At 32.2% G+C, this 19,339-nt stretch overlaps 6 protein-coding genes across 6 annotated transcripts; 2 read left to right on the forward strand and 4 right to left on the reverse strand.

Annotated features, from left to right (window-relative positions):
• Positions 1-550: 550 nt before the first annotated feature.
• LOC123011010 (putative glucosylceramidase 4) lies at positions 551-2,505 on the reverse strand. Its single transcript, XM_044408255.1, has 8 exons — positions 2,463-2,505; positions 1,919-2,409; positions 1,581-1,865; positions 1,409-1,522; positions 1,212-1,356; positions 1,084-1,160; positions 754-1,031; positions 551-694 (listed from the first exon to the last, which is right to left on the reverse strand). Exons 1-8 carry the CDS (start codon positions 2,488-2,490, stop codon positions 595-597), a joined length of 1,518 nt encoding a protein of 505 aa, XP_044264190.1. The 5' UTR covers positions 2,491-2,505; the 3' UTR covers positions 551-594.
• A 3,884-nt stretch (positions 2,506-6,389) lies between these two features.
• LOC123011011 lies at positions 6,390-7,806 on the forward strand. The gene is made up of 3 exons (XM_044408256.1): positions 6,390-6,474; positions 6,538-6,746; positions 7,488-7,806. The coding sequence occupies exons 1-3, from the start codon at positions 6,405-6,407 to the stop codon at positions 7,788-7,790; spliced, it is 582 nt and encodes a 193-aa protein (XP_044264191.1). The 5' UTR covers positions 6,390-6,404; the 3' UTR covers positions 7,791-7,806.
• Positions 7,807-9,204: 1,398 nt separating this feature from the next.
• LOC123010533 lies at positions 9,205-10,104 on the reverse strand. Its single transcript, XM_044407497.1, has 3 exons — positions 9,944-10,104; positions 9,690-9,889; positions 9,205-9,625 (listed from the first exon to the last, which is right to left on the reverse strand). The coding sequence occupies exons 1-3, from the start codon at positions 10,017-10,019 to the stop codon at positions 9,314-9,316; spliced, it is 588 nt and encodes a 195-aa protein (XP_044263432.1). The 5' UTR covers positions 10,020-10,104; the 3' UTR covers positions 9,205-9,313.
• Positions 10,105-10,274: 170 nt separating this feature from the next.
• On the reverse strand, positions 10,275-12,361 carry LOC123010532 (beta-hexosaminidase subunit alpha-like). The gene is made up of 6 exons (XM_044407496.1): positions 12,034-12,361; positions 11,740-11,980; positions 11,583-11,692; positions 11,327-11,532; positions 10,957-11,277; positions 10,275-10,903 (listed from the first exon to the last, which is right to left on the reverse strand). Exons 1-6 carry the CDS (start codon positions 12,196-12,198, stop codon positions 10,330-10,332), a joined length of 1,617 nt encoding a protein of 538 aa, XP_044263431.1. The 5' UTR covers positions 12,199-12,361; the 3' UTR covers positions 10,275-10,329.
• Positions 12,362-13,448: 1,087 nt separating this feature from the next.
• On the reverse strand, positions 13,449-15,351 carry LOC123011162 (beta-hexosaminidase subunit alpha-like). The gene is made up of 5 exons (XM_044408481.1): positions 15,171-15,351; positions 14,902-15,121; positions 14,739-14,854; positions 14,482-14,687; positions 13,449-14,435 (listed from the first exon to the last, which is right to left on the reverse strand). The coding sequence occupies exons 1-5, from the start codon at positions 15,345-15,347 to the stop codon at positions 13,520-13,522; spliced, it is 1,635 nt and encodes a 544-aa protein (XP_044264416.1). The 5' UTR covers positions 15,348-15,351; the 3' UTR covers positions 13,449-13,519.
• Positions 15,352-16,973: 1,622 nt separating this feature from the next.
• LOC123011153 (beta-hexosaminidase subunit alpha-like) lies at positions 16,974-18,974 on the forward strand. The gene is made up of 7 exons (XM_044408469.1): positions 16,974-17,226; positions 17,283-17,493; positions 17,538-17,647; positions 17,703-17,908; positions 17,957-18,277; positions 18,331-18,547; positions 18,597-18,974. The coding sequence occupies exons 1-7, from the start codon at positions 17,044-17,046 to the stop codon at positions 18,951-18,953; spliced, it is 1,605 nt and encodes a 534-aa protein (XP_044264404.1). The 5' UTR covers positions 16,974-17,043; the 3' UTR covers positions 18,954-18,974.
• The last annotated feature ends 365 nt before the right edge of the window (positions 18,975-19,339 follow it).

Here is a 19,339-nt window from a genome sequence, read left to right on the forward strand (position 1 = left end):
AAATTCAAGAATAATCAGTAATTAGCTAATTTTGTATTATGGATAATTCTGACAAATAAGAAAATAATAAGTAAGTGGGTATATATACTAACTATATCCATAATTTTATATAAGATAAGGTAGGTATACAGGGTGCGCCAGAACTCGCACCCTAGAGAAAAATGTAAAATATGGTAATAAGATACTGGGATCAGGGAAAAAATGTTAAAAAAATTTTATCTATGAAAATTTCGAAGTTATGAGGGTTTAAATTTTGCACTTTGACTCTATTTATTTTTGTTGGAAAAATAGTTTTCCAAGTTTTTTTGCTGTAGGCTATCAAAAGAGGAAACAGAAGCTGTATTTTAAATTGTAACTCTGTTCCATATTATTTGTGTTATTGGCAAAATTTTTGTACCTTTACTAAATAATTGTAAAAAAACATATACAAGATCATCAGAATCATTAAATAGGCATAAAAAAAGTCAAATGTCAAAAAATAAATGTCAAAATTTTTTCTGGGCCGCGAGTTCTGGCGGACCCTGTTTTTAAGAGAAAAAGGAAATACAAATTGCGTTTTTAAACTTTTTATTAAAACAAATTTGTACAAAGCAATTACCAATACAAAACAGTCGTTATCGACTTTTTACTGAGTTCTATTTGGACACTACCTTTAGAATCGTCGACTAACGTGACTGGCACTACGTGGTCTTTCCTAGTATTTAAAGACATGTTATTAAGTTTGTTTCTGTAATTAAGGGACAATAAACTTACTTGTTTAAAATTACTACGACAATACAGTGATCCGGTCTTTGGAACGCTGCAACTGGAATATGATCATCAAAACCAGTCGATCCAATTCGTATAGACTCTTTTGGGACAAATTTTGAGAAATGCCCTAAACTATAAAACATGGGTTGTTTGTAAAATTCACCGGCTGTAGAATTAACAATGATTGGCGAATCTACGTAATTTTTAATATATGTTGGTCCGCCTTTCAAATCCAGGGCCATATTCCAGTCGACCCAACCACTGACCCAGTTCGTAACATCCTGAAATCAAATAAATAGCAATATATTTTTTTTTATCAGTTTTTTGTTGCACCTCAATAATGTCAAAAGCATAGCTTTCTCCACGTTCCCACGATCCTAAACTGACGTCTTTCTCACTTAATTTTTCACCTGGTAGATACGTTTTTTTAAATTTCCGGACGTTTTTGCTTATCCACTTACCTCGGCAAGCTTCGGTAGCCAACAAAAATTTTTCAGGGAAATTATCATGCGTTTGTTTTAATAAACTTGCGGGAAATACGCTGTCATAATACCAGTGGACAGCAATGCCGTCGATGTAATTTTTGGTAGCTTTGTTTCTAAAAACCTGAAATTAAAAAAATGCTTTATATTTTCTTACAATTAAAATAATTTGTTACAATATTAGTAAACCAGGGAAGAAAAAATCTTTGGTCGTCGAGAGTGATGAGTTTGATGTCGGCGAAACTTGAATTTCGAATTGTTGGTCCTAAATTATTTCTGATCCAATGTGACTAAAAAAATTCATTCATAGGTACTCATCATTTTTATATTCTTAACAGTTTTAGATACCATCATTACAGGTGTCCATCCGACAGAATTAATTTTGCTGAAGGGTGTAATGCCTAAACTTGGTTCATTTCCTGTTGTCAACCCCCAAAATTGTATCCCCTGCGATTTATAATTTTCCAAAAATTTGATAAAATAGTTAGCCCACGCTTGAAACATATTATCTTTTAAAAAACCAAATCCGGCATATTCCCCATTTGTTTTCATCCATTTCGGTGCAGTCCAGGCCGAAGCGAAAAGTTGTAATTTGCCCTTGCTTATATCTTGAGCTTTTTTGATAAATGGAATCTACAAGAAATTAAATAGGAAAAGTTTGAAACTTTTAAAATAAACTTATTTACTTTGTATTGAAAATCTTCTGGAGCCAACCGGAAGTGTGCCAATTTTTCATCAGTACGTCCATCAGCGTAGGAATAGCCGCGTTCAGAAAAGTCAGTACCTCCAATCGGGACTCTACATAAACTATACTCTATACCATCTTCGGAAAAGTACGTTTCTAGAAGTTTTGTTTGGGCGTCCTCATCTAATGAATCGATATTTATTCCAGTAGCGTCAGTAAAGGCTCCACCCCATCCTAACAAAGTTTGGTACTTTTCATTGGCGTTAATAAGAATTTGATTATCAAACACTTGACTTGTTTTAGTGAAAGTACCACTCGACTTGTGAAATCTTAAGCCTGCTTTGTTGGAGGTGTAAATGAGAAATTCAGGTTGTTCTACTCTCTCTGGATATGAAACAGTGTCACAGTGCTTTGAAGTACAAACACAGACATGTCCACCGTTGCCGTAATCCCTTTTTCGACATTCTTCACCAAGGGTAGTACCTTGAGTAACTTGAGAGTTTGCTTTTGAAATAATTGGTGAGAAAGTTTTTAGTTTTTCTTACCCAAGACAAATAAGATTATAATCCACATGCTACTTTGGGTACTTTCACCATATCACAAAAACAGTACTGATTTATGGTACTTATGTCATGGTATATATTGAATAATACTACCTAATATTGCTTGCTAATGCTGACGGGAGTTACTTCCGCTTGTAAGTACTAATTATACTTTGGACTCTTATTAATAAGGTATATACTTTTGGTAAGGTTATAAATGATAAATTAAGTATCTATTAAAAAAAAATCAATACAATAGATATTTATTTAAATTTTTTAGCAAAATATAATTTTACTAGGTTGTTTTAACAATGATTATGATATTGCTATTTGTTAAATTTAGCAATGAGCTGTGCTAATTGGAAATAGGCATTTGTGGACAATTATGCTGTTGCGACATAATTCTACATTCTCTAACAAACCTGGCAATTACTCTTGAAGGAATTGGCGATATTGTAAACCGTTTAAAAAACCGTCAACAAAGAAGGGGTCAATTACATGTTCTCTTATTATTCTTCTCCAAAGATTGAGAGTCTATCGATGTTGATGGCCAATTGCCCCCGTGTGGACTCTCCAAACTTTCAAACTTTAGGTTTTTTAGAAAGCTCTACCCGATAAAGTAATAACATATCGGGTGTTCCATTAAAAAAAATAAGTTACTTGATATTTTGCGAATGTTAACACTTTGCAGTAGTTGCAAAAGGTTGATCGTAATAATTTAGGACCAGACTCAGTAAAAATGGTTGCAATTGTTTTTATTCATTTTTTCATTCTAGCAAAATTGATGCGATTTTTCAAAAATTACATTTTTTTTTCATAAAATTGCTTATAGATCATATACGGTCCACGATAAAACCTTATATGAATTTTCTTATAATTAGAAACTCTTTCAAATAAGCGCATAATATACCGGGCGTTCTATAAGAAAAAATGTAACTTTGTTGCGCGACCCTATATAGGGTGACTGACTACAGTATTTTTGGATCATAGAAAAAACGAATGTCTATCGTCCAAAAGAAACCGCATTTCGTTATCTTCTTTACTGTCAGAGTAATCGAAAAAATACGGAGCCTGGGACATCTTGTATAGTATGTATGTACTTCTTGTATTCCATCAAGAATTTCAGTGACTATGATACGATCTTTTATGTACGCTTGTCCAATATAAATGTTTGTACTATCACTATTTTAGCCTCCGACTAAGCATGTGTGGGCAGTTCACCCAAAGTTAATCAAAATTCAGCAAGTTGAGTGCTTTTCATTTTATTAAATGTTTTCAAAACAATAGTATTGTGAAAAATCGAAAGTTTTTGAGTGTTTTAATAAAACAATTTCTCTTTGTCAAAATTAGTCATCTTGAAAAATACAGCAACTTGAGTGCTTTTAATTTTTTAAATTATTTTCAAAACAATAGTTTCTTACAACATAGAATGTTTTTGAGTGTTCTTTTATCTATACTATCTTACTCAGTAATAGTTATTTATATATCAAGGGAATAAACAACTATTTTAATCCCGAGTATGTAGGAAACGTAGATATTTTCATTCGAAGGCTTAACGATATTTACTCCAGAGATGCATACAAAACTTTCCTCCCAAGTGAGTAAATTAATAATAACATAAGAAAATGATAAATTGTTAAATGTCAAATAGTTTGTCAAAATATTCAGTTCATTCAATTGCTTAATATTAAAAGTAAAAATCGATATCAAGGAGTCTAAAGAGTGTTGTGACATACAGTGTGTTCCCGGATAGGTGAAACCACTCTTAAGATGAAAAATTCTTGATTTAAATTTAATTTTTTTGGGTTCAGCCCTGCTTGGTTAAGATTAATTTTTAACATCATTTTAGTTTTGAAAAATCAAGTGTGCCTTGGAAATTTTGAAAAAAACTTATTTTTCTGTAGTAGTGTTTTGTTATATTGCAAATACGACAAAAAGTTATTAAGAACAGTTGTTGTTTAGAATTAAAGTTGGTTGGGTTAAGATATTGTTTAGCAACAAGTCTCAGTTTCATCAACTAAATTTCATTTTCTGGGCCAGTAGCAGTCATCTGACGTGGTCTTTTATTGGCGAGAAAAAATATACTTACACCAATGGTCATATTCAAGCCACTGAATCACAGGAATCATATGAACAAAAATAATAAAATAATAAATAACAAAAAAGATAGAAAAAGCGGTGCCAATAAACAAAAAGTACGTTTACTTCCAATTCAGTAAATTTTCTATTGCATCAGATATAAAACAGTTTTTAAGGAACTTTTAAAATAAAAATAACTACCTCAATTTCCCATTCAGACGAGATTTTATAACGTAATCTGGGCATGGGGCCATTGAAATTTCTACTACACAGGTGATTCGCGAGGAATAATAAATCTGACCAAGTTTTCGATGCAACCAACATTACATTTTCATAGGTCAGGTAGATTTGAAAGATCATTTGTAATAAATATGAAATCATAGCGAGCATAGTCATAATTTGTCAGTTTTGACATTAAATTATGAAAAACAGAAATATACTCTTTTTCATATTAATGTGCATCAAGTAGGTTGTAGAAGTCTAAATGAAATTTAAGGTCCGATTTACACAACAAGTGTCATTAATGTCATTCAAAACAAATTTAATCACATCAATAATGACAAAAACCTTTATGTTTCCGATCCTATGTTGATTACGTTGTTAATTTTAACTATTTTTTGCTACATGGAGTACACATTTAAAGTATATTTCATTGAAATTGGCATAATAGGTGGCTATGGAATTTCGTATTTAAGTTTGTAGCCATGCGCATGTCCCTGATATAACAGCTGATGGGGTTTTTGTTTTTCTTTGATTATTTACCTACAAGGTATATTGAACTGACATGACTGTCATTTGCATTCGTTTTTTCACTGTTTTCGTTGGTTATTCGTTATTCCTTATTAGGTTAATGGACTCAAATATACCAATTTGAATTAAGCCAAATTATTTTATCCAAAAACTCTCTCTGAAAACCTTTGAAAGAGGGTTCTTTAAAAATAAAATTTTAAGTATCTTAACCTCACTTTTTTAGTGACAAATTTAGTTCCTTAATATGTAAAGCCTTTTTCACATTTAAAGCGCAGTTTACACAATCATGGCCTACTGTTATGCCAATTTAAATGAAATGGATTATATTTGAAAAAATAAGTTTTAGGGAAGATTGAGTTTAGGATTGTTTGAATTTTCGCCTAGTTGCCATCTTAAAATGATCCCTTTCAACGACTACTTCGATGCACATTAATATGAAAACGAGTATAACTGAAATACCAACCCAATAATGGGTATACCTACCTATAACTATTAAAATACGAGTTAGGTACAGAAAGCAAGCTTCAGCCGGTGGTATCCTTCGCTTTGATATCTTAACGGGACTCCAATTTTCTCAAAACTAACCTGATCGTGTCAGAAGGTGCTCTTTGTTTTGGGGTATCACTGGGTATTAACACAGCAAGAGATGCATTCTTCAAACATTCTCCATAAGCTAAAATCATGTCAATCTTCTCATCATTGGATTAGGGCCACATTTTGCTCAGTTTACAATAAATTTGTAGCGTTTGCCAAAAATGATAATGAAGGCATCGTGGATTCAAATTACTTTTTTTAAAGCAACTTGCGAAAATGTAATGGTGGTTGCATCGAGAATTTGGTCAGGCTAATTAATCATCGTAAATCATCCTGTATATACTTTGTGAGTCATCCTGTATTATTCCGCATGTTTATATGTTATTGATTAATGAAAACACTCTAAAATAAGAGTACGACTTTATGTTATAAGATAGATAATATTGTTTTGTTAAAATTGGTAAAATAGATTGTCAAAAAAAAAATCGAACTTTTCTTATCAACTTTTTTATTTAAAAATAACATATATAAACAATTGCAGATTGCAAATTACTAGTTGTTGTTTTTTCTTTTTCGAACAAAATGTTACGCTTTACATTCCTCCTATTCGTATTTCTCTTAAGTATCAGTCGTCAGTGTATATGTCTTCAAGGTGGTTAAATTATGATTAATAAAATGTATATGTTTATGTAACGTTTTATTATTTGGTTTTTAGATTATTATTATTGGCGAGATTACACTAATGGTGAAGTGCCTATAGATGCTGTTATCGGAGGTAAAATTGAAGACGGCAGAAATGTTTATATCGGACAAGCATATATACAAAATCAAGGTGAAGTAGTCTGTGAAATTTTTGATGGAGTAAGAGAAGTTTATGTTCCGATAAGAAATGATATAGTACAAAAAGTGGAGGAGAATATAAGGGTAATATAATAGTTGAAAAAACCCATAATTTTATTTTGATTATTCGTTTATCATAAAGTAATAATCAAATTACTTTGTATGTGGGAAGTTGAAAAGTATGACATTTTAACTTTGTACAATTAATATGAAATATCAGATTCAGGAGATTTTTCTCGTTTGATACGCATTGTTTTTCGATATCTTTGTTTATTGTAAATGCAATTATGATTTTTACTATAATAGGTACCTACTCGTAGCAGTATTTTTACATCAAACGTTGCTTCTATTAATTGTGGACGCAATTCTATAAAAAAAACAACTTCAGTCTCTATCACAGTAAATAAAATAAAAGAGGAAACTGAAAATTATTTATTAACGCATGGCTCAATTTAAAAACCATTTATTTTAGTTTTTAGTAGTAGTTAACAATAAACGTTGATTAATTTCATTCAAATCATCTCTTTGTATTGTTTTTTATACATTTTTAATATGTATCTTCGTATCTATCTTCAATATTTTTTTCTTTGATTTTTTTGGCCTCTGGAACAAATAATAATTATGGTCTAATGTTTTATGTTGGGGTGGTCATAAACTTATTAAAGAATCAAACCCATAAAAGGTTGTAAACACGGTATATCTTTCGGCAGACTTTACCTCGGTTTATTGCTAACCGCGCCATTTCGCGTCTTGGTTATCACATTTTGTCTTGGTACCTAATGAAGCACATCCCACCTCGATATGTTATCTACTATCATTTTCTAGATACTTTGCGGCCCTCAACAAAATTTATATTGGGTTCCAACAGATTCTAAAAACGTTCACAAACTACTGGTTAATAATATTGGAGTGCGTGGTGGACATGAAGATGGAGATGGAGAAATAAATATTGGAAGAATAAATATTAACGGAGGCTTTAAAATTGGAAAAATTGATACGTATTACGAATCAGATGTTCCTATGTTTTATAATAATAATTTAAAAGAAGAAAGCGCTATGTCTTACGAAATTCTTTTGTACAAGAAACATAATGCGATGGGTAAAATAATTGCTAATAAAGAAATGTAAGTTAACTTAGGATGTAGACTTGTGTTTTATTTCTATTTTGATCATTAATAATTAATGCATTAACTCTTCAGAGTAACTTTTCAGAAGAACGACATAGTACGTAAATGCACTGCCCTAATATCTTAAATTGTAAAATTGCTTGGTAAAAATTTCTTAAGGATTAAGTATAAAGGCGGAACCTTCTCCAAGCAAAAACGTTTTCAGGGGCATATCCCATTTTGCTTTATTTAAGCTTCAAGTATCATTAGAGGCTATTTTGTAAATTAGGAAATTAGTGTCTAATCATTAGAGGCTATTTTGCAAATTAGGAAAATAGTCTCTAATGATGTTTGAATAAAGCGAAACTGGTTAGGCCGGCTCCTGAAAATATTTTTGCTAGGAGAAGGTTCCTCTTTTATACTTAATCTTTGAGATATTTATATAGAGTGCGCCAGAACTCGCGCCCCAGAGAAAAATGCCATATAAGGTAAGATACCAGGAATATGGAAAAAATGTTAAAAAAATTTTATCTATAAAAATTTCGAAGTTATGAGGGTTTAAAGTTTGTACTTTGACTCTATTTATTTTTGTTGGAAAAATAATTTTTCAAGTTTTTTTTGTTATAGGCTATTAAAAGAGGAAACAAGGAAGCTGTATCCTAAATTGTAACTCTGTTCAATGTTATTTGTGGCTTTTATTGGCAAAACTTTTGTCTCTTTACTAAATAGTTGTAAAAAAAAACATATACAAGATCATCAGTATCATTAAATAGATATTAAAAAATGTCAAATGTCAAAAAATATATGTCAAAATTTTTCTCTGGGACGCGAGTTCTGGCGCACCTGTATATTATATTTATTTTTATTATTACGGTAATTATAACGTTGGTGAGTTAGAGTTTTTGAAGAATTCTAATAAGCCTTATCATAAGAATAATTCGCACTTTATTGCGAACATATGTATTGTAAATATATGGTTGGACGCGTAAGTTGCGGAATTAAAATTTCGGGCATTGTCATTTTCATAATGTAAACTCTAAAACAACCTTTACATTAATAACCCCATTTTTTATTCTTGTCATGCTTATGTCATTTTGACTTATTTACTTTCAAAAACAGTGATTTGTGGCATAATAACGAGTAGGCAGCAGATTAAAGCGATGATTTATTTACACTTAGTTCAATTAATAAATTTTCTAAGACAGACAAATTGTTTAATAAACAAATTTAACAAGACAAAAATAGTTTAATTGTCAAATGTCAGTCATGATGACAGTAAAGGGTAGTTTACAGTGACAGAAAAATACTGCCCGAAATTTTAATTCCGCAATTGTACATTTTTATGAAAATCGTAAGTCAAATCGATCCAAAGATTTGCATCAGTTTTTGATAAGCTCAATTTTGTTATTGGGAAGATATTTACTACAGACAAGGAAAAAGCTAAAAGAGTATTTATTTCTGCCTTTGCTATACATTGTTTGCGGGTTTATGTACTAGGCTAAAACTATTACAAATTTTATGTACTTAATTTTACTTAAACTATATTTATTTGTTACTAGCAACTGTTATACTGCGAGCATCAATATCGAGATTATTTTCTTTATATAGAAGTATTTCATAAGAGTTAACATGTTCCTCTTTTTGATTCCTATTAAAAAAGAACAAAGCATTTCCTACATTAAACGAATTAATTTTTCCAATTTTAGTTTCTCCTTCGTAACTTATTCTACCAATGTTTAGTACTCCAGATCTATCTTCATGTCCCCCAATCACAGCATGTTGATGAAGCAATTGTAAATGAAGGTTACTAGAATTCACAGAAATCCAATAAAAATTTTCTTGGGGTCCACAAAGTATCTACAATATATATGTAAATAATTTTAAAAGTAGTAACGTCATAAGGCGGTTTATAAATTCATACTTTTATAATATTTCCTTCTATTTTTTTCATTCCTTTTATAGGCGCATAAATCTCTTTTCTATCGGCAAAAATTTGAACCACAAAAAGACCTTCATTTTTAACATAAGCTTGTCCGATATAAACATCTTTGTGGTTGATATCTTGACCTCCAACTACAGCATCTTTAGGAACTTCTCCTGTGTATTGTCGCCAGTAGTAATCTAAAAAAAGAATTATATTGACAGCAATAACAAAATAAACTGTTATGGAATTACCTTCTTGGAGACACAAATATTGGTGGCTGTTACTTAATAACAGATATATTAACGACAGAACTCTGAATCGCAACATTGTGAGTGGAATTGGGGAAAACCCTGTTTTGAGAGTTTATTGTTTATTACTAATAATATCGTAAATTCTTGAACTTAATCATTTATGTATGCAATTTTATCACATTTTTTTATATAGTTTACATAGAGTATAGGTCACAAATGATAATTGGTCAGTTTGATAAGTAAGTATAATTGGTAGGTAATTATAATATTCACTAGATTTTTGAAAAAGGAATCTTTGTAATTATTTTAATAAGTAAATGAATTCTTGCGGTATTTTTTTATTAAGTTAGGAATGAAAATTGTAGCACATATCTAGATAAAGAGATTTAAAGACACACTCCCGGTCCATTGGGGGGCTGTGCAGCGATTCCTCTATTATTCATCCTACAAGTATGCTCTTCCAGCCTTCCTTTAGCAGCTGCAGTATCATTAACATCTTCCGCAGACCAAAGTTTTTCAGCAACTGCACTAGCTCTAGGCCACACTCTTGGCATGATGTTATACTCGTTCACAGCTTCTGACCACATACATGCTTCTCCTCCCAGAACCAATTGCTTTTGTTCATCAGTACCAGGAAAATCAAGTGCTTCACATTCATAGAATTTTTCCCAATCGCCTCCACTACTTAAATGGTCCAAGTACCAACAACTAGAAAAAATACCGTACTTTCCAGCTTTAGTCACTTCGTTCAAGGTTTCATGTCCATTGTCTCTCCAGACGTGTACAAGAGTGCTGTTGGGAAGAGTGACTCCATTTACAAAAACTTCCTCCCAAACTAAATATTTTGAATTTAAGGAATCGAGAAGGTCGACAACGTGTTGTATAAAATAACTTTCCAAGTCTTCGTAAGTCGATATTTTGTTGGCTTCCATAAAGCTTGTAATATTGGGATTGTGTTTCCTACGATAAAAATATTTTTTCAAATAAAATAACGTGTTTTTATACCATATTACCAGCAATAAAAGTCAACTTCATCACCACCAATATGAAAGTAAGAATCTGGGAAAACATCAACAACTTCAGTAAATAATTTGGTCAAAAAGTCATAGGTGGAGTTTTTAGTTGGGTCCATTGGTCCCAAGTCTTCATCGGGCTTATCATTTGTATAGCAAGTAGTCAATAATTCAGGATGGGCTGCTCCCCAAGAACTGGTATGGCCAGGAGTATCAAATTCTGGAATTACTCGTATGCCCCTTAAACGGGCATATTCTATGACTTTACTGACATCACTTTGTTCGTAAACTTTTGAAACTGGATGGAAGGCTCCTTTATCACTGGAACAGTATATAGTACTAATAAATCTAGACATTCCACTTGAGCTACCTCAATTCTGGAAACGTGCGACTTTTATATGGAAAACTATGATCATCAGTGATATGCCAATGAAAGACGTTAAATTTATTATAGGACATTGCGTCCAGAGTTTGAAGAATTATGTAAACTGGCAGAAAATGTCTGGAAGTATCTAACAGAAGACCTCTGTGAGAAAACCTTGGAAAATCACTAATATCGGTCAAGTTTATAATGAGCTGAAAACAATCGATTATCTCAAGTATTTTTACTTGGCACTTCTACTTGCATTATCTTGCTCTAGATAAATCAACTGAGAGAAGGTCTCTAAACCACGCAAAACTCCCCAAATGGTGTCAGCCGCAAGTGAAGCTCCTTCCTTGGTGATATTGAGTGTGTCTAAAAAAAATATTTAAAATTCAGTATTACTTTGTTCAAACACTTACAATTTTCATTGTCCCCAAACGCTGGACGTACATCTTCACTAGAACACTCTCTCAATTGAACATCTAAGCCGTTTAAATCTCCGATATAACTGCTGTCGTCTTTCCAAAATTCTGTCTTTGGTTTTCGCCCCACCTCATGCAAACGACCTCTGCGTTCCAATGAACTTGATGTTGCTATTATAGTCCAGTATCTCGTGAAGGCATCATTGAGAAAATTGGGGCAACCAATGTTGTTTGGGCCCTAAATCGTTTTAAGACTTTCAAACAAGTATTATTTTATTTTTATACTCGTACCTTGAAATTGAAACCATGTGGCCGCACTATGTAATACTCATCGGTTTTTTCTTCTACTTGTGGTTTTGGCCACACTTCGCCTTTTGTTGCTTTAACCACGGGGCCAGGATGAATGGCATTGCAGCTGATGATGAGCGGAAGCAAATATAAAAATAATTTGATCATGACAACGGCTATGTCTTCTTATCACAGCCGACAGATGTATACTTGATGAAACTCGAATGTTTTCATTTATATAAGTGTGTTGATTTAATTAAAGATTGTACTCTAACGAGATAACTCTTTTAGAGAAATTTTCGTGACATAAAGAAAGCAGAACTTGAACAATAATGTCTATAGTAGTAATATTATTTTTGTTTTTATTTTAGTTACAGCTTATCTGGGATTAAGATGGTCTTGATAAATGACCATCAATAATTTAGTTGTAATTGACATAATTAGATATACATGCTATTTCTCAGTTCACAGTTCTAAATATAACTAAATACAATATATTTAATTTGGTCTACTGATTGTGTTTGTAGTTAATAAACTTGATACGCGGCTGTGAGTCGCTGTGATGAGCAGTGCTAGAAACCATACCTGATATCAGTGATATCTATATGTAATCTAGATATTTAAAAAAATATTTATTTATATTTAAATTTTGATGCAGCTCTCTTCGTTTACGACTTTAGGAGATACTAAAAAGATGGAATTCTTTCAAAGATGAATTAAAAATTTTTAAATTTAAAGGTCAATAATGGACTTTACGAACTCGCTTGTACTGTTTTTATTTTATTTTTTGCTTATGATGATTTACGGTTTTGTGTTTTGTTGCTTATTTTTATAGTATGTACAATGGCACTGACAGCATTTCACGCACTGAGAGAAATATGACGACCTTTCGCATTGAAAGAAAACCGTCAAAAGTAAAAAAACACTCGTTTTGCACACTTACTTAATGTAATAGTATATTATAATACTAGTTTATAAGCAAGCCTTTAAAACACGCACGACGGATTTAAGAGCACGACTCGTCAGCGGAGTGCTTTTAACGTCGTAAGTGTTTTAAAGGCGCTTATAAACGAGTGTTATACGCTATTTTTTATTATACCTGCCTATTTACGATCTTTTATGAGCATTGAAAAAATGTGAATTTACACAATAAAATTAACAAAGGTTGTTTGTGAATCGTTTTCGTAGAGATGGTTAATAGTTTACGTTGTTAAGCACATTTTTTCACATTGTAATTGGTCCAGACATTTCACTATTTCTTGTTACCTAGACAACTTTAAAATTTCAGCGTGCTATAAAGGCCAAATTACGCACGCTGCAGCGTGTTTTAATTTAGGATTATGATGTAGGTATAATAAAAAAATAATTATTATGGCTCCAGATTTTTAAATAACCAATAAAATACTAAATTTGTTAGCATTTAGTCTTTATTTTGGAAATTAAATAAATTTTGTACACTCAAAAATAGTAACAGTTCTAAAACATTAACTTAAAAACAGACACTTGGTCCTGACGGCGGTTGAGCTTCAACTCCCCTTCTGTTCATTCTACACGTCTGCTCTTGTAGCCTGCTAGCAACAGGCCAAAGTTCTGCCATATTTTGCTCAGTTTTAGGATCATCTGGAGGCGACCAAAACCTTTCCGCAGCCACACTAGCTCTAGGCCACACCCGTGACTCTAAGTTATACTCATTGACGACTTCACTCCACATGCAAGCTTCCCCTCCAAGCACAAGTTTTTTTTGTTCTTCAGTACCATCAAAGTCTTGCGGATCAGCGTTGTAAAATTTTAACCAGTCACCTCCGGTTTTTAAAATATCTAAATACCAATAAGATGAGATTATCGTCGGATGACCAGCTTCTGTTACTTGTTTGAGCGTTGTTTTCGGATCGTCACTAATCCAGACGTTGACTACCGTGGATTTGGGTAATGTGACACCGTTGGTGAACACTTCTTCCCAAACGATTGAGTTTAAGCCTAGGGAATCAACGTAGTTGATCAGTTTTTGAATGTAGTAGCTTTGGAGGGCGATGTAGTCGCCTACAATGCCATTTTCAGCCATCCATTGATTGATTTCAGGGTTGCTTTTCCAACAAGAGAAATCAACTTCATCGCCGCCAAGATGCGTGTATTGATCTTTATAGGTACTTTTAATTTCTTCAAATAGTTTAAAAATAAATTCGTAAGTGGTGTTTTTAATAGGATTGATGGGTCCCCATTCTAGTTGGGGTACATTATGGCAAGCTGTGAGCAAGTCTGGATTTCCTAAACCCCAAGAAAGAGTATGGCCAGGTGTGTCAAACTCTGCTAAAACGCGAATTCCTCTTTTCCGAGCATATTCTTGCACCTCGTTTACAAAATTTTGGTCGTAAGTCATAAGAGTCGGATGGAATGCTCCCTTGTCGCTGTAATTTGAAAATAAAAAGAGTTAATGGTATTAATCATAAATACCTCATTTGCGGAAAAGTTTTACTAACGTATGGGAAACTGTAATCATCAGTGATATGCCAATGGAAAACATTAAATTTGTTGTAAGACATGGTTTCAATTAATTTCAAAATGCTCTTCTTTGGGATGTAGTGACGAGAAGTGTCTAAAAGTAGGCCACGATGGGCAAATCTGGGGTAATCATGGATTACAGTTGTTTCAATTCTGTGCTGAGGAAGAATTGTAGTTAAGTGACTAAAAGAAACAATTATATAACCTACACAACTGTAATCATCTGACAAGTATATTAATTGAGAGAAGGTTTCTAGCCCTCGAAGTATTCCCCATATAGTGTCTGAGGAAATTCTTTGTACTGTTGACGTCACATTTACCACATCTACAAATACACATTAGGGACAAAAATATTAATTTTAATAAATTTACATTCTTCCTTCATCTCAAATGATGGATACTCCTCATCATTGCACACACCAGTTAAATCAACCTCTATACTTGTCAAGTAACCCAAAAAATTTGAATCTCCGCCTTCGTAGCAACTACGTGCTTTGTAATAAATTTCTTTTATGTGACGATTGTTAAATATGATTAATTTTCTGTATCTGTTTAAAGCTTCTGTTAACGTATTACATCTATTTCCGATTGACTACAATTTATGTTGCTGTTGATATTGATCTCTTCTTATACTTACCTACATTAAAATAAAAAAATGTTGGTAATATAGAGAAAAATCTTTCGTCTAATTTGTCTTCTTGTTGTGGTTTGGGCCATATTTCCCCCTTTGAAGCCGGAACAAGCGGTCCGGGTTTAAAAATGAATTCAAAAGTTGAAGAAAATGAAATTAAGAGGTAAACACAAAATAGTTTTATCATGATGAACGTGTGATATAAACTGCAAAATTTTTAATCTGCACAATATAAAATAATATGATAAGGGCAATAAATCCATAAAAATTATTTATTTTAGAGGAAATTTCTTTACTGCAAAAAACAAAGGAATTTTTTAAAATATATATTGAAATACATAGTAAAAGCTATGTTACAATCTTAATATGTTTATTTGGTATTTTATAGATTGTTTTAAATAAATTTTAATTTTAAAAATATTATTATTGTAACTGGCGACTTTAAAGAGAAAAGAAAATTTTAATAATAATTATTATAATTTACGAATTCAGTGCCTTATTGTGGGACATACACTGTGTCAATTTTAAAACTTGCAATCGGCAATTTCTCTCAACTGAAAAAGTTATTAATAATCACTCAAAACCGTTTTGGTGGTTCCTAGGGGGAATTAAAATGACATGATAAGTGACACACCTCCACTCACCCTTGAATATAGTAAAAAAAATTAAAATTTAACGTCTTCGTTTTTGAATAATTGGAAAAATAACTTTACCAAGGCTATTGTATGACATTTTTGAAAATCGCTTGTTATGGGCTTTCCAACGATGTATCGCATGTAGGGTCGTGCCATTTAAAATTTTCAACTTAAGGTGGCTGTGGCTTGAAGGGTGGGTGGAGGAGCGTCACTTACCATGCCAATTTGATTCCCCCTAAAAACCACCGAAACGGTTTTGAGTGATTCTTAATAACTTTTTTAGTTCTAGAGATATTGGCGATTGCAAGTTTTAAAATTGACACCCTGTATAATATAAAAATATGAACAATTCAAAATTTTGTCTGCTTGAAAGAGAGGAGTTTTTGACTCTAAATTTGTCAGTAAGTCATTTACTGGAAAAGTGTTTAAAATCTTTAAATCCTTGTAACATTAATTATAAATAGATACAAAAATTAGGAAAAAAGCCTATAGAAGTATTTAGGTTTATGGTAATGGAGTTTCTAAAATAGTAACTTTCTAAAATAATAGTGTTTTTCTATTTCTAAGTTCTACTTCATTGTAACAATCGTTTAATGTGTGAGACATCTAAGAAGTGTTATTGTTTTAACATCGATTAAAAAATAGTCTACGCGTATTTTGAGGACTAGACTAAGAATATTTTTTTCTTAATTTCACAACTATAATAATATTTGTAGCTACTTAACTGTTTAAAATTTTGTAATTACGATTAGAAATCTGATGTAAAAGTGGAGGGAGCAATTACATGTTTTCTTCTACGGATGTAAGTAATAAAAATTAAAAATTTTTTTACTGCAAAATTAGAGTCTACAAAGTGATATAGGTACTGAATAGAGGTAAATCGAAGTTTTCTCTGCTATTTTTATCGAAGTGGTCATCTTAGCACTTTTGTTATTTTATCAAGTTACAAAGTTAAAGTATTCTGTTGTTTTAGCAACTTTGAAGATAATTTAACGATAGATTTCGAAATGTAAACAATATTAGACATAATGTCTTAATTAATTTTTATATAAATACATTAGTTAAATCGCTTTTTTGAAGTATACATATAGTTTTGGTAACCTTATAAAAAAATTGCTCGGAGAAAATTTAATTTAAAATTTAAGAATAAAACTTATTTTACAATGGTTCTACATATTACGTATCACGATTGGCAGATTAGATATTGTCCTATTATATTTAAGTAACACAAAATATAAACACAGTAACATGATTGTAGGACAGATCAAGATGAGACTATTTATTTTTGTTAGTCTATTTTGGGCTTCTACATTTGCCATACGTCCTGGTCCTGTAATTCAAGCTTCCAAAGGTGCAGTATGGCCTAAACCCCAACAACAGGAAATATCTGAAACTTATTATTTAATACGCCCTCACTCTTTCACTTTCAAGGTAACTAATACATTTCAATGAGTAGTTAAATTTTTAATAATTATATTTTTTACAAGTCACCTGACCATATAGGGTGTCCCAGTTTTTTAGACGATGCTTTAACGAGATACTGGACCATTATTGCCACTACTATATCTTCAAAATTAGAAGAGAAACTTTGGAAATTAGATGATAATTTCCTTGGGTATTTAGAAATATTGACGATTAAACTTTTTGGCGAGTGCCCCAATGAAAACATTTTACCAGAATTGTACGATAATGAAAATTGTAAGTAGACACAAAATTGGATAGATTTTGACAATCAATTTTAGACACTTTGACTATTGATTCTGACGGAGCTGTTCTGACATCAGAAACAATATGGGGCGTTTTAAGGGGTTTGGAAACATTTTCACAATTAATTTACTCGGAACAAGATACGGTATACGCATCATCCAAAGATGCTTATATCTTTTTTCTTACTTAAATTTCTTTAGTTGATGATTAATGCAACTAAAATCAACGATTTTCCGAGATTTCCACACAGGGGTTTTCTCCTTGACACATCGCGACATTTTGAGCCCGTACCCATTATTCTTCAAATGCTGGACGCTATGGCTTATAACAAATTCAATGTTTTTCACTGGCATATCACAGATGATCATAGTTTTCCCTACAAGAGTCGGACCTATCCTGAACTAAGGTTCGACTATAAAAAACCTTCTTGAACTTGGATTAAACAGTGTTTTAGTGATAAAGGTGCTTATCACCCCGTTAGAGGAGTCTACGAACAAAGTGACGTTAAGAAAGTAATAGAATATGCGAGAGTTAGAGGAATTCGGGTAATCCCCGAGTTTGACACTCCGGGTCACACACGTTCTTGGGGAGTTGCTCATCCTGAACTATTGACTAGCTGTTTCACAGATAATGTGGTCAATGGGCAATTGGGTCCAATGGACCCAACTAAAGATATTACTTATAATTTTATAAATAATTTGTTTACGGAAATTGTGAACGTTTTTCCGGATTCCTATTTTCATATTGGGGGTGATGAGGTTGAATTTGATTGTTGGTATATTATTTGAGTTATTAATTTGAATAGACTTTTTTTAATGATTTTGGTAGGAAAAGCAATCCGGATGTGAATAATTTTATGAAACAGAACAATTTTTTATCTTATGAGCAACTTGAAAGCTATTTTATTCAACACGTGGTCAACATTTTAGACACTTTAAGTTCCAAATACCTTGTCTGGGAGGAAGTTTTTGTTAACGGAGTTGAATTACCCAACTCAACTGTTGTACACATTTGGAAAGATAACGGTCTCAGCACTCTAAACAATGTGAGTATTTATTTCAGTTTATATTTTATTTTTTCTTTGATTTTCTAAGGTGATTAAAGCTGGAAAATATGGCCTATACTCATCTTGTTGGTATTTATCGGTTCTGCACAGTGGTAGTGATTGGGATGCTTTTTATAAATGTGAACCCGCTTTACTTTTGCATACCGAAGAGGAAAAGAAATTATTACTAGGAGGCGAAGCGTGTATGTGGGGAGAATACGTTAATGAATATAGCGTTATTCCAAGAGTTTGGCCACGAGCTAGTGCTATTGCTGAAAGACTTTGGTCTGATGAAAGTGTCAATGATATTTCTGATGCTCAAATCAGGCTTGAAGAACATGCGTGTCGGATGAACAAAAGGGGAATTGCCGCACAGCCTCCAAACGGACCAGGAGTGTGTTTTTGAACAATAAAACAGTCAAATTATTATTAGTGTTTTATTTATGTCCTAAATCCAAGGGAATCACTGACTTAAAAATATGTTGAAGCCACTTGATTCTTTACAATTTTAAAATTTGCAATCGGCAATATCTGTAGAACTAAAAAAGTTATTGAGAATCACTCAAAACCGTTTCGGTGGTTTTTAGAGGGAATCAAAATGGCATGGTAAGTGACGCTCCTCCACCCACCCTTCAAGCCACAGCTACCTTAAGTTGAAAATTTTAAATAGCACGACCCTACTTGCGATACATCGTTGGAAAGCCCATAACAAGCGCTTTTCAAAAATGTTATACAACAGCCTATTTGGCAAAGCCATTTTTCCAATTATTCAAAAACGAAGACGTTAAATTT

Source organism: Tribolium madens, unplaced genomic scaffold (assembly GCF_015345945.1).
Source record: "Tribolium madens isolate multiple individuals breed KSU strain unplaced genomic scaffold, Tmad_KSU_1.1 Scaffold_91;HRSCAF=231;Tcas5.2_LG7, whole genome shotgun sequence".
Classification (NCBI taxonomy): domain Eukaryota; kingdom Metazoa; phylum Arthropoda; class Insecta; order Coleoptera; family Tenebrionidae; genus Tribolium; species Tribolium madens.

Coding starts and splice junctions, on each gene's coding strand:
- LOC123011010 (XM_044408255.1), bottom strand. CDS start 2,490: ATGTGGATTATAATCTTATTTGTCTTGG. Junction 1,866..1,918: donor CAGAAGATTTTCAATACAAA/GTAAATAAGTTT, acceptor AATTTCTTGTAG/ATTCCATTTATCAAAAAAGC. Junction 1,161..1,211: donor GGCTACCGAAGCTTGCCGAG/GTAAGTGGATAA, acceptor CGTATCTACCAG/GTGAAAAATTAAGTGAGAAA.
- LOC123011011 (XM_044408256.1), top strand. CDS start 6,405: ATGTTACGCTTTACATTCCTCCTATTCGTATTTCTCTTAAGTATCAGT. Junction 6,475..6,537: donor TCAGTGTATATGTCTTCAAG/GTGGTTAAATTA, acceptor TTTGGTTTTTAG/ATTATTATTATTGGCGAGAT. Junction 6,747..7,487: donor AAGTGGAGGAGAATATAAGG/GTAATATAATAG, acceptor ATCATTTTCTAG/ATACTTTGCGGCCCTCAACA.
- LOC123010533 (XM_044407497.1), bottom strand. CDS start 10,019: ATGTTGCGATTCAGAGTTCTGTCGTTAATATATCTGTTATTAAGTAAC. Junction 9,890..9,943: donor ATATTTGTGTCTCCAAGAAG/GTAATTCCATAA, acceptor TTCTTTTTTTAG/ATTACTACTGGCGACAATAC. Junction 9,626..9,689: donor TAGAAGGAAATATTATAAAA/GTATGAATTTAT, acceptor TATATATTGTAG/ATACTTTGTGGACCCCAAGA.
- LOC123010532 (XM_044407496.1), bottom strand. CDS start 12,198: ATGATCAAATTATTTTTATATTTGCTTCCGCTCATCATCAGCTGCAAT. Junction 11,278..11,326: donor CGCACGTTTCCAGAATTGAG/GTAGCTCAAGTG, acceptor ATACTGTTCCAG/TGATAAAGGAGCCTTCCATC. Junction 10,904..10,956: donor GAAGTTGACTTTTATTGCTG/GTAATATGGTAT, acceptor TTTTTATCGTAG/GAAACACAATCCCAATATTA.
- LOC123011162 (XM_044408481.1), bottom strand. CDS start 15,347: ATGATAAAACTATTTTGTGTTTACCTCTTAATTTCATTTTCTTCAACT. Junction 14,688..14,738: donor TGTCAGATGATTACAGTTGT/GTAGGTTATATA, acceptor ATTCTTCCTCAG/CACAGAATTGAAACAACTGT. Junction 14,436..14,481: donor AAAACTTTTCCGCAAATGAG/GTATTTATGATT, acceptor TTCAAATTACAG/CGACAAGGGAGCATTCCATC.
- LOC123011153 (XM_044408469.1), top strand. CDS start 17,044: ATGATTGTAGGACAGATCAAGATGAGACTATTTATTTTTGTTAGTCTA. Junction 17,909..17,956: donor CGGACCTATCCTGAACTAAG/GTTCGACTATAA, acceptor ACAGTGTTTTAG/TGATAAAGGTGCTTATCACC. Junction 18,278..18,330: donor GAGGTTGAATTTGATTGTTG/GTATATTATTTG, acceptor TGATTTTGGTAG/GAAAAGCAATCCGGATGTGA.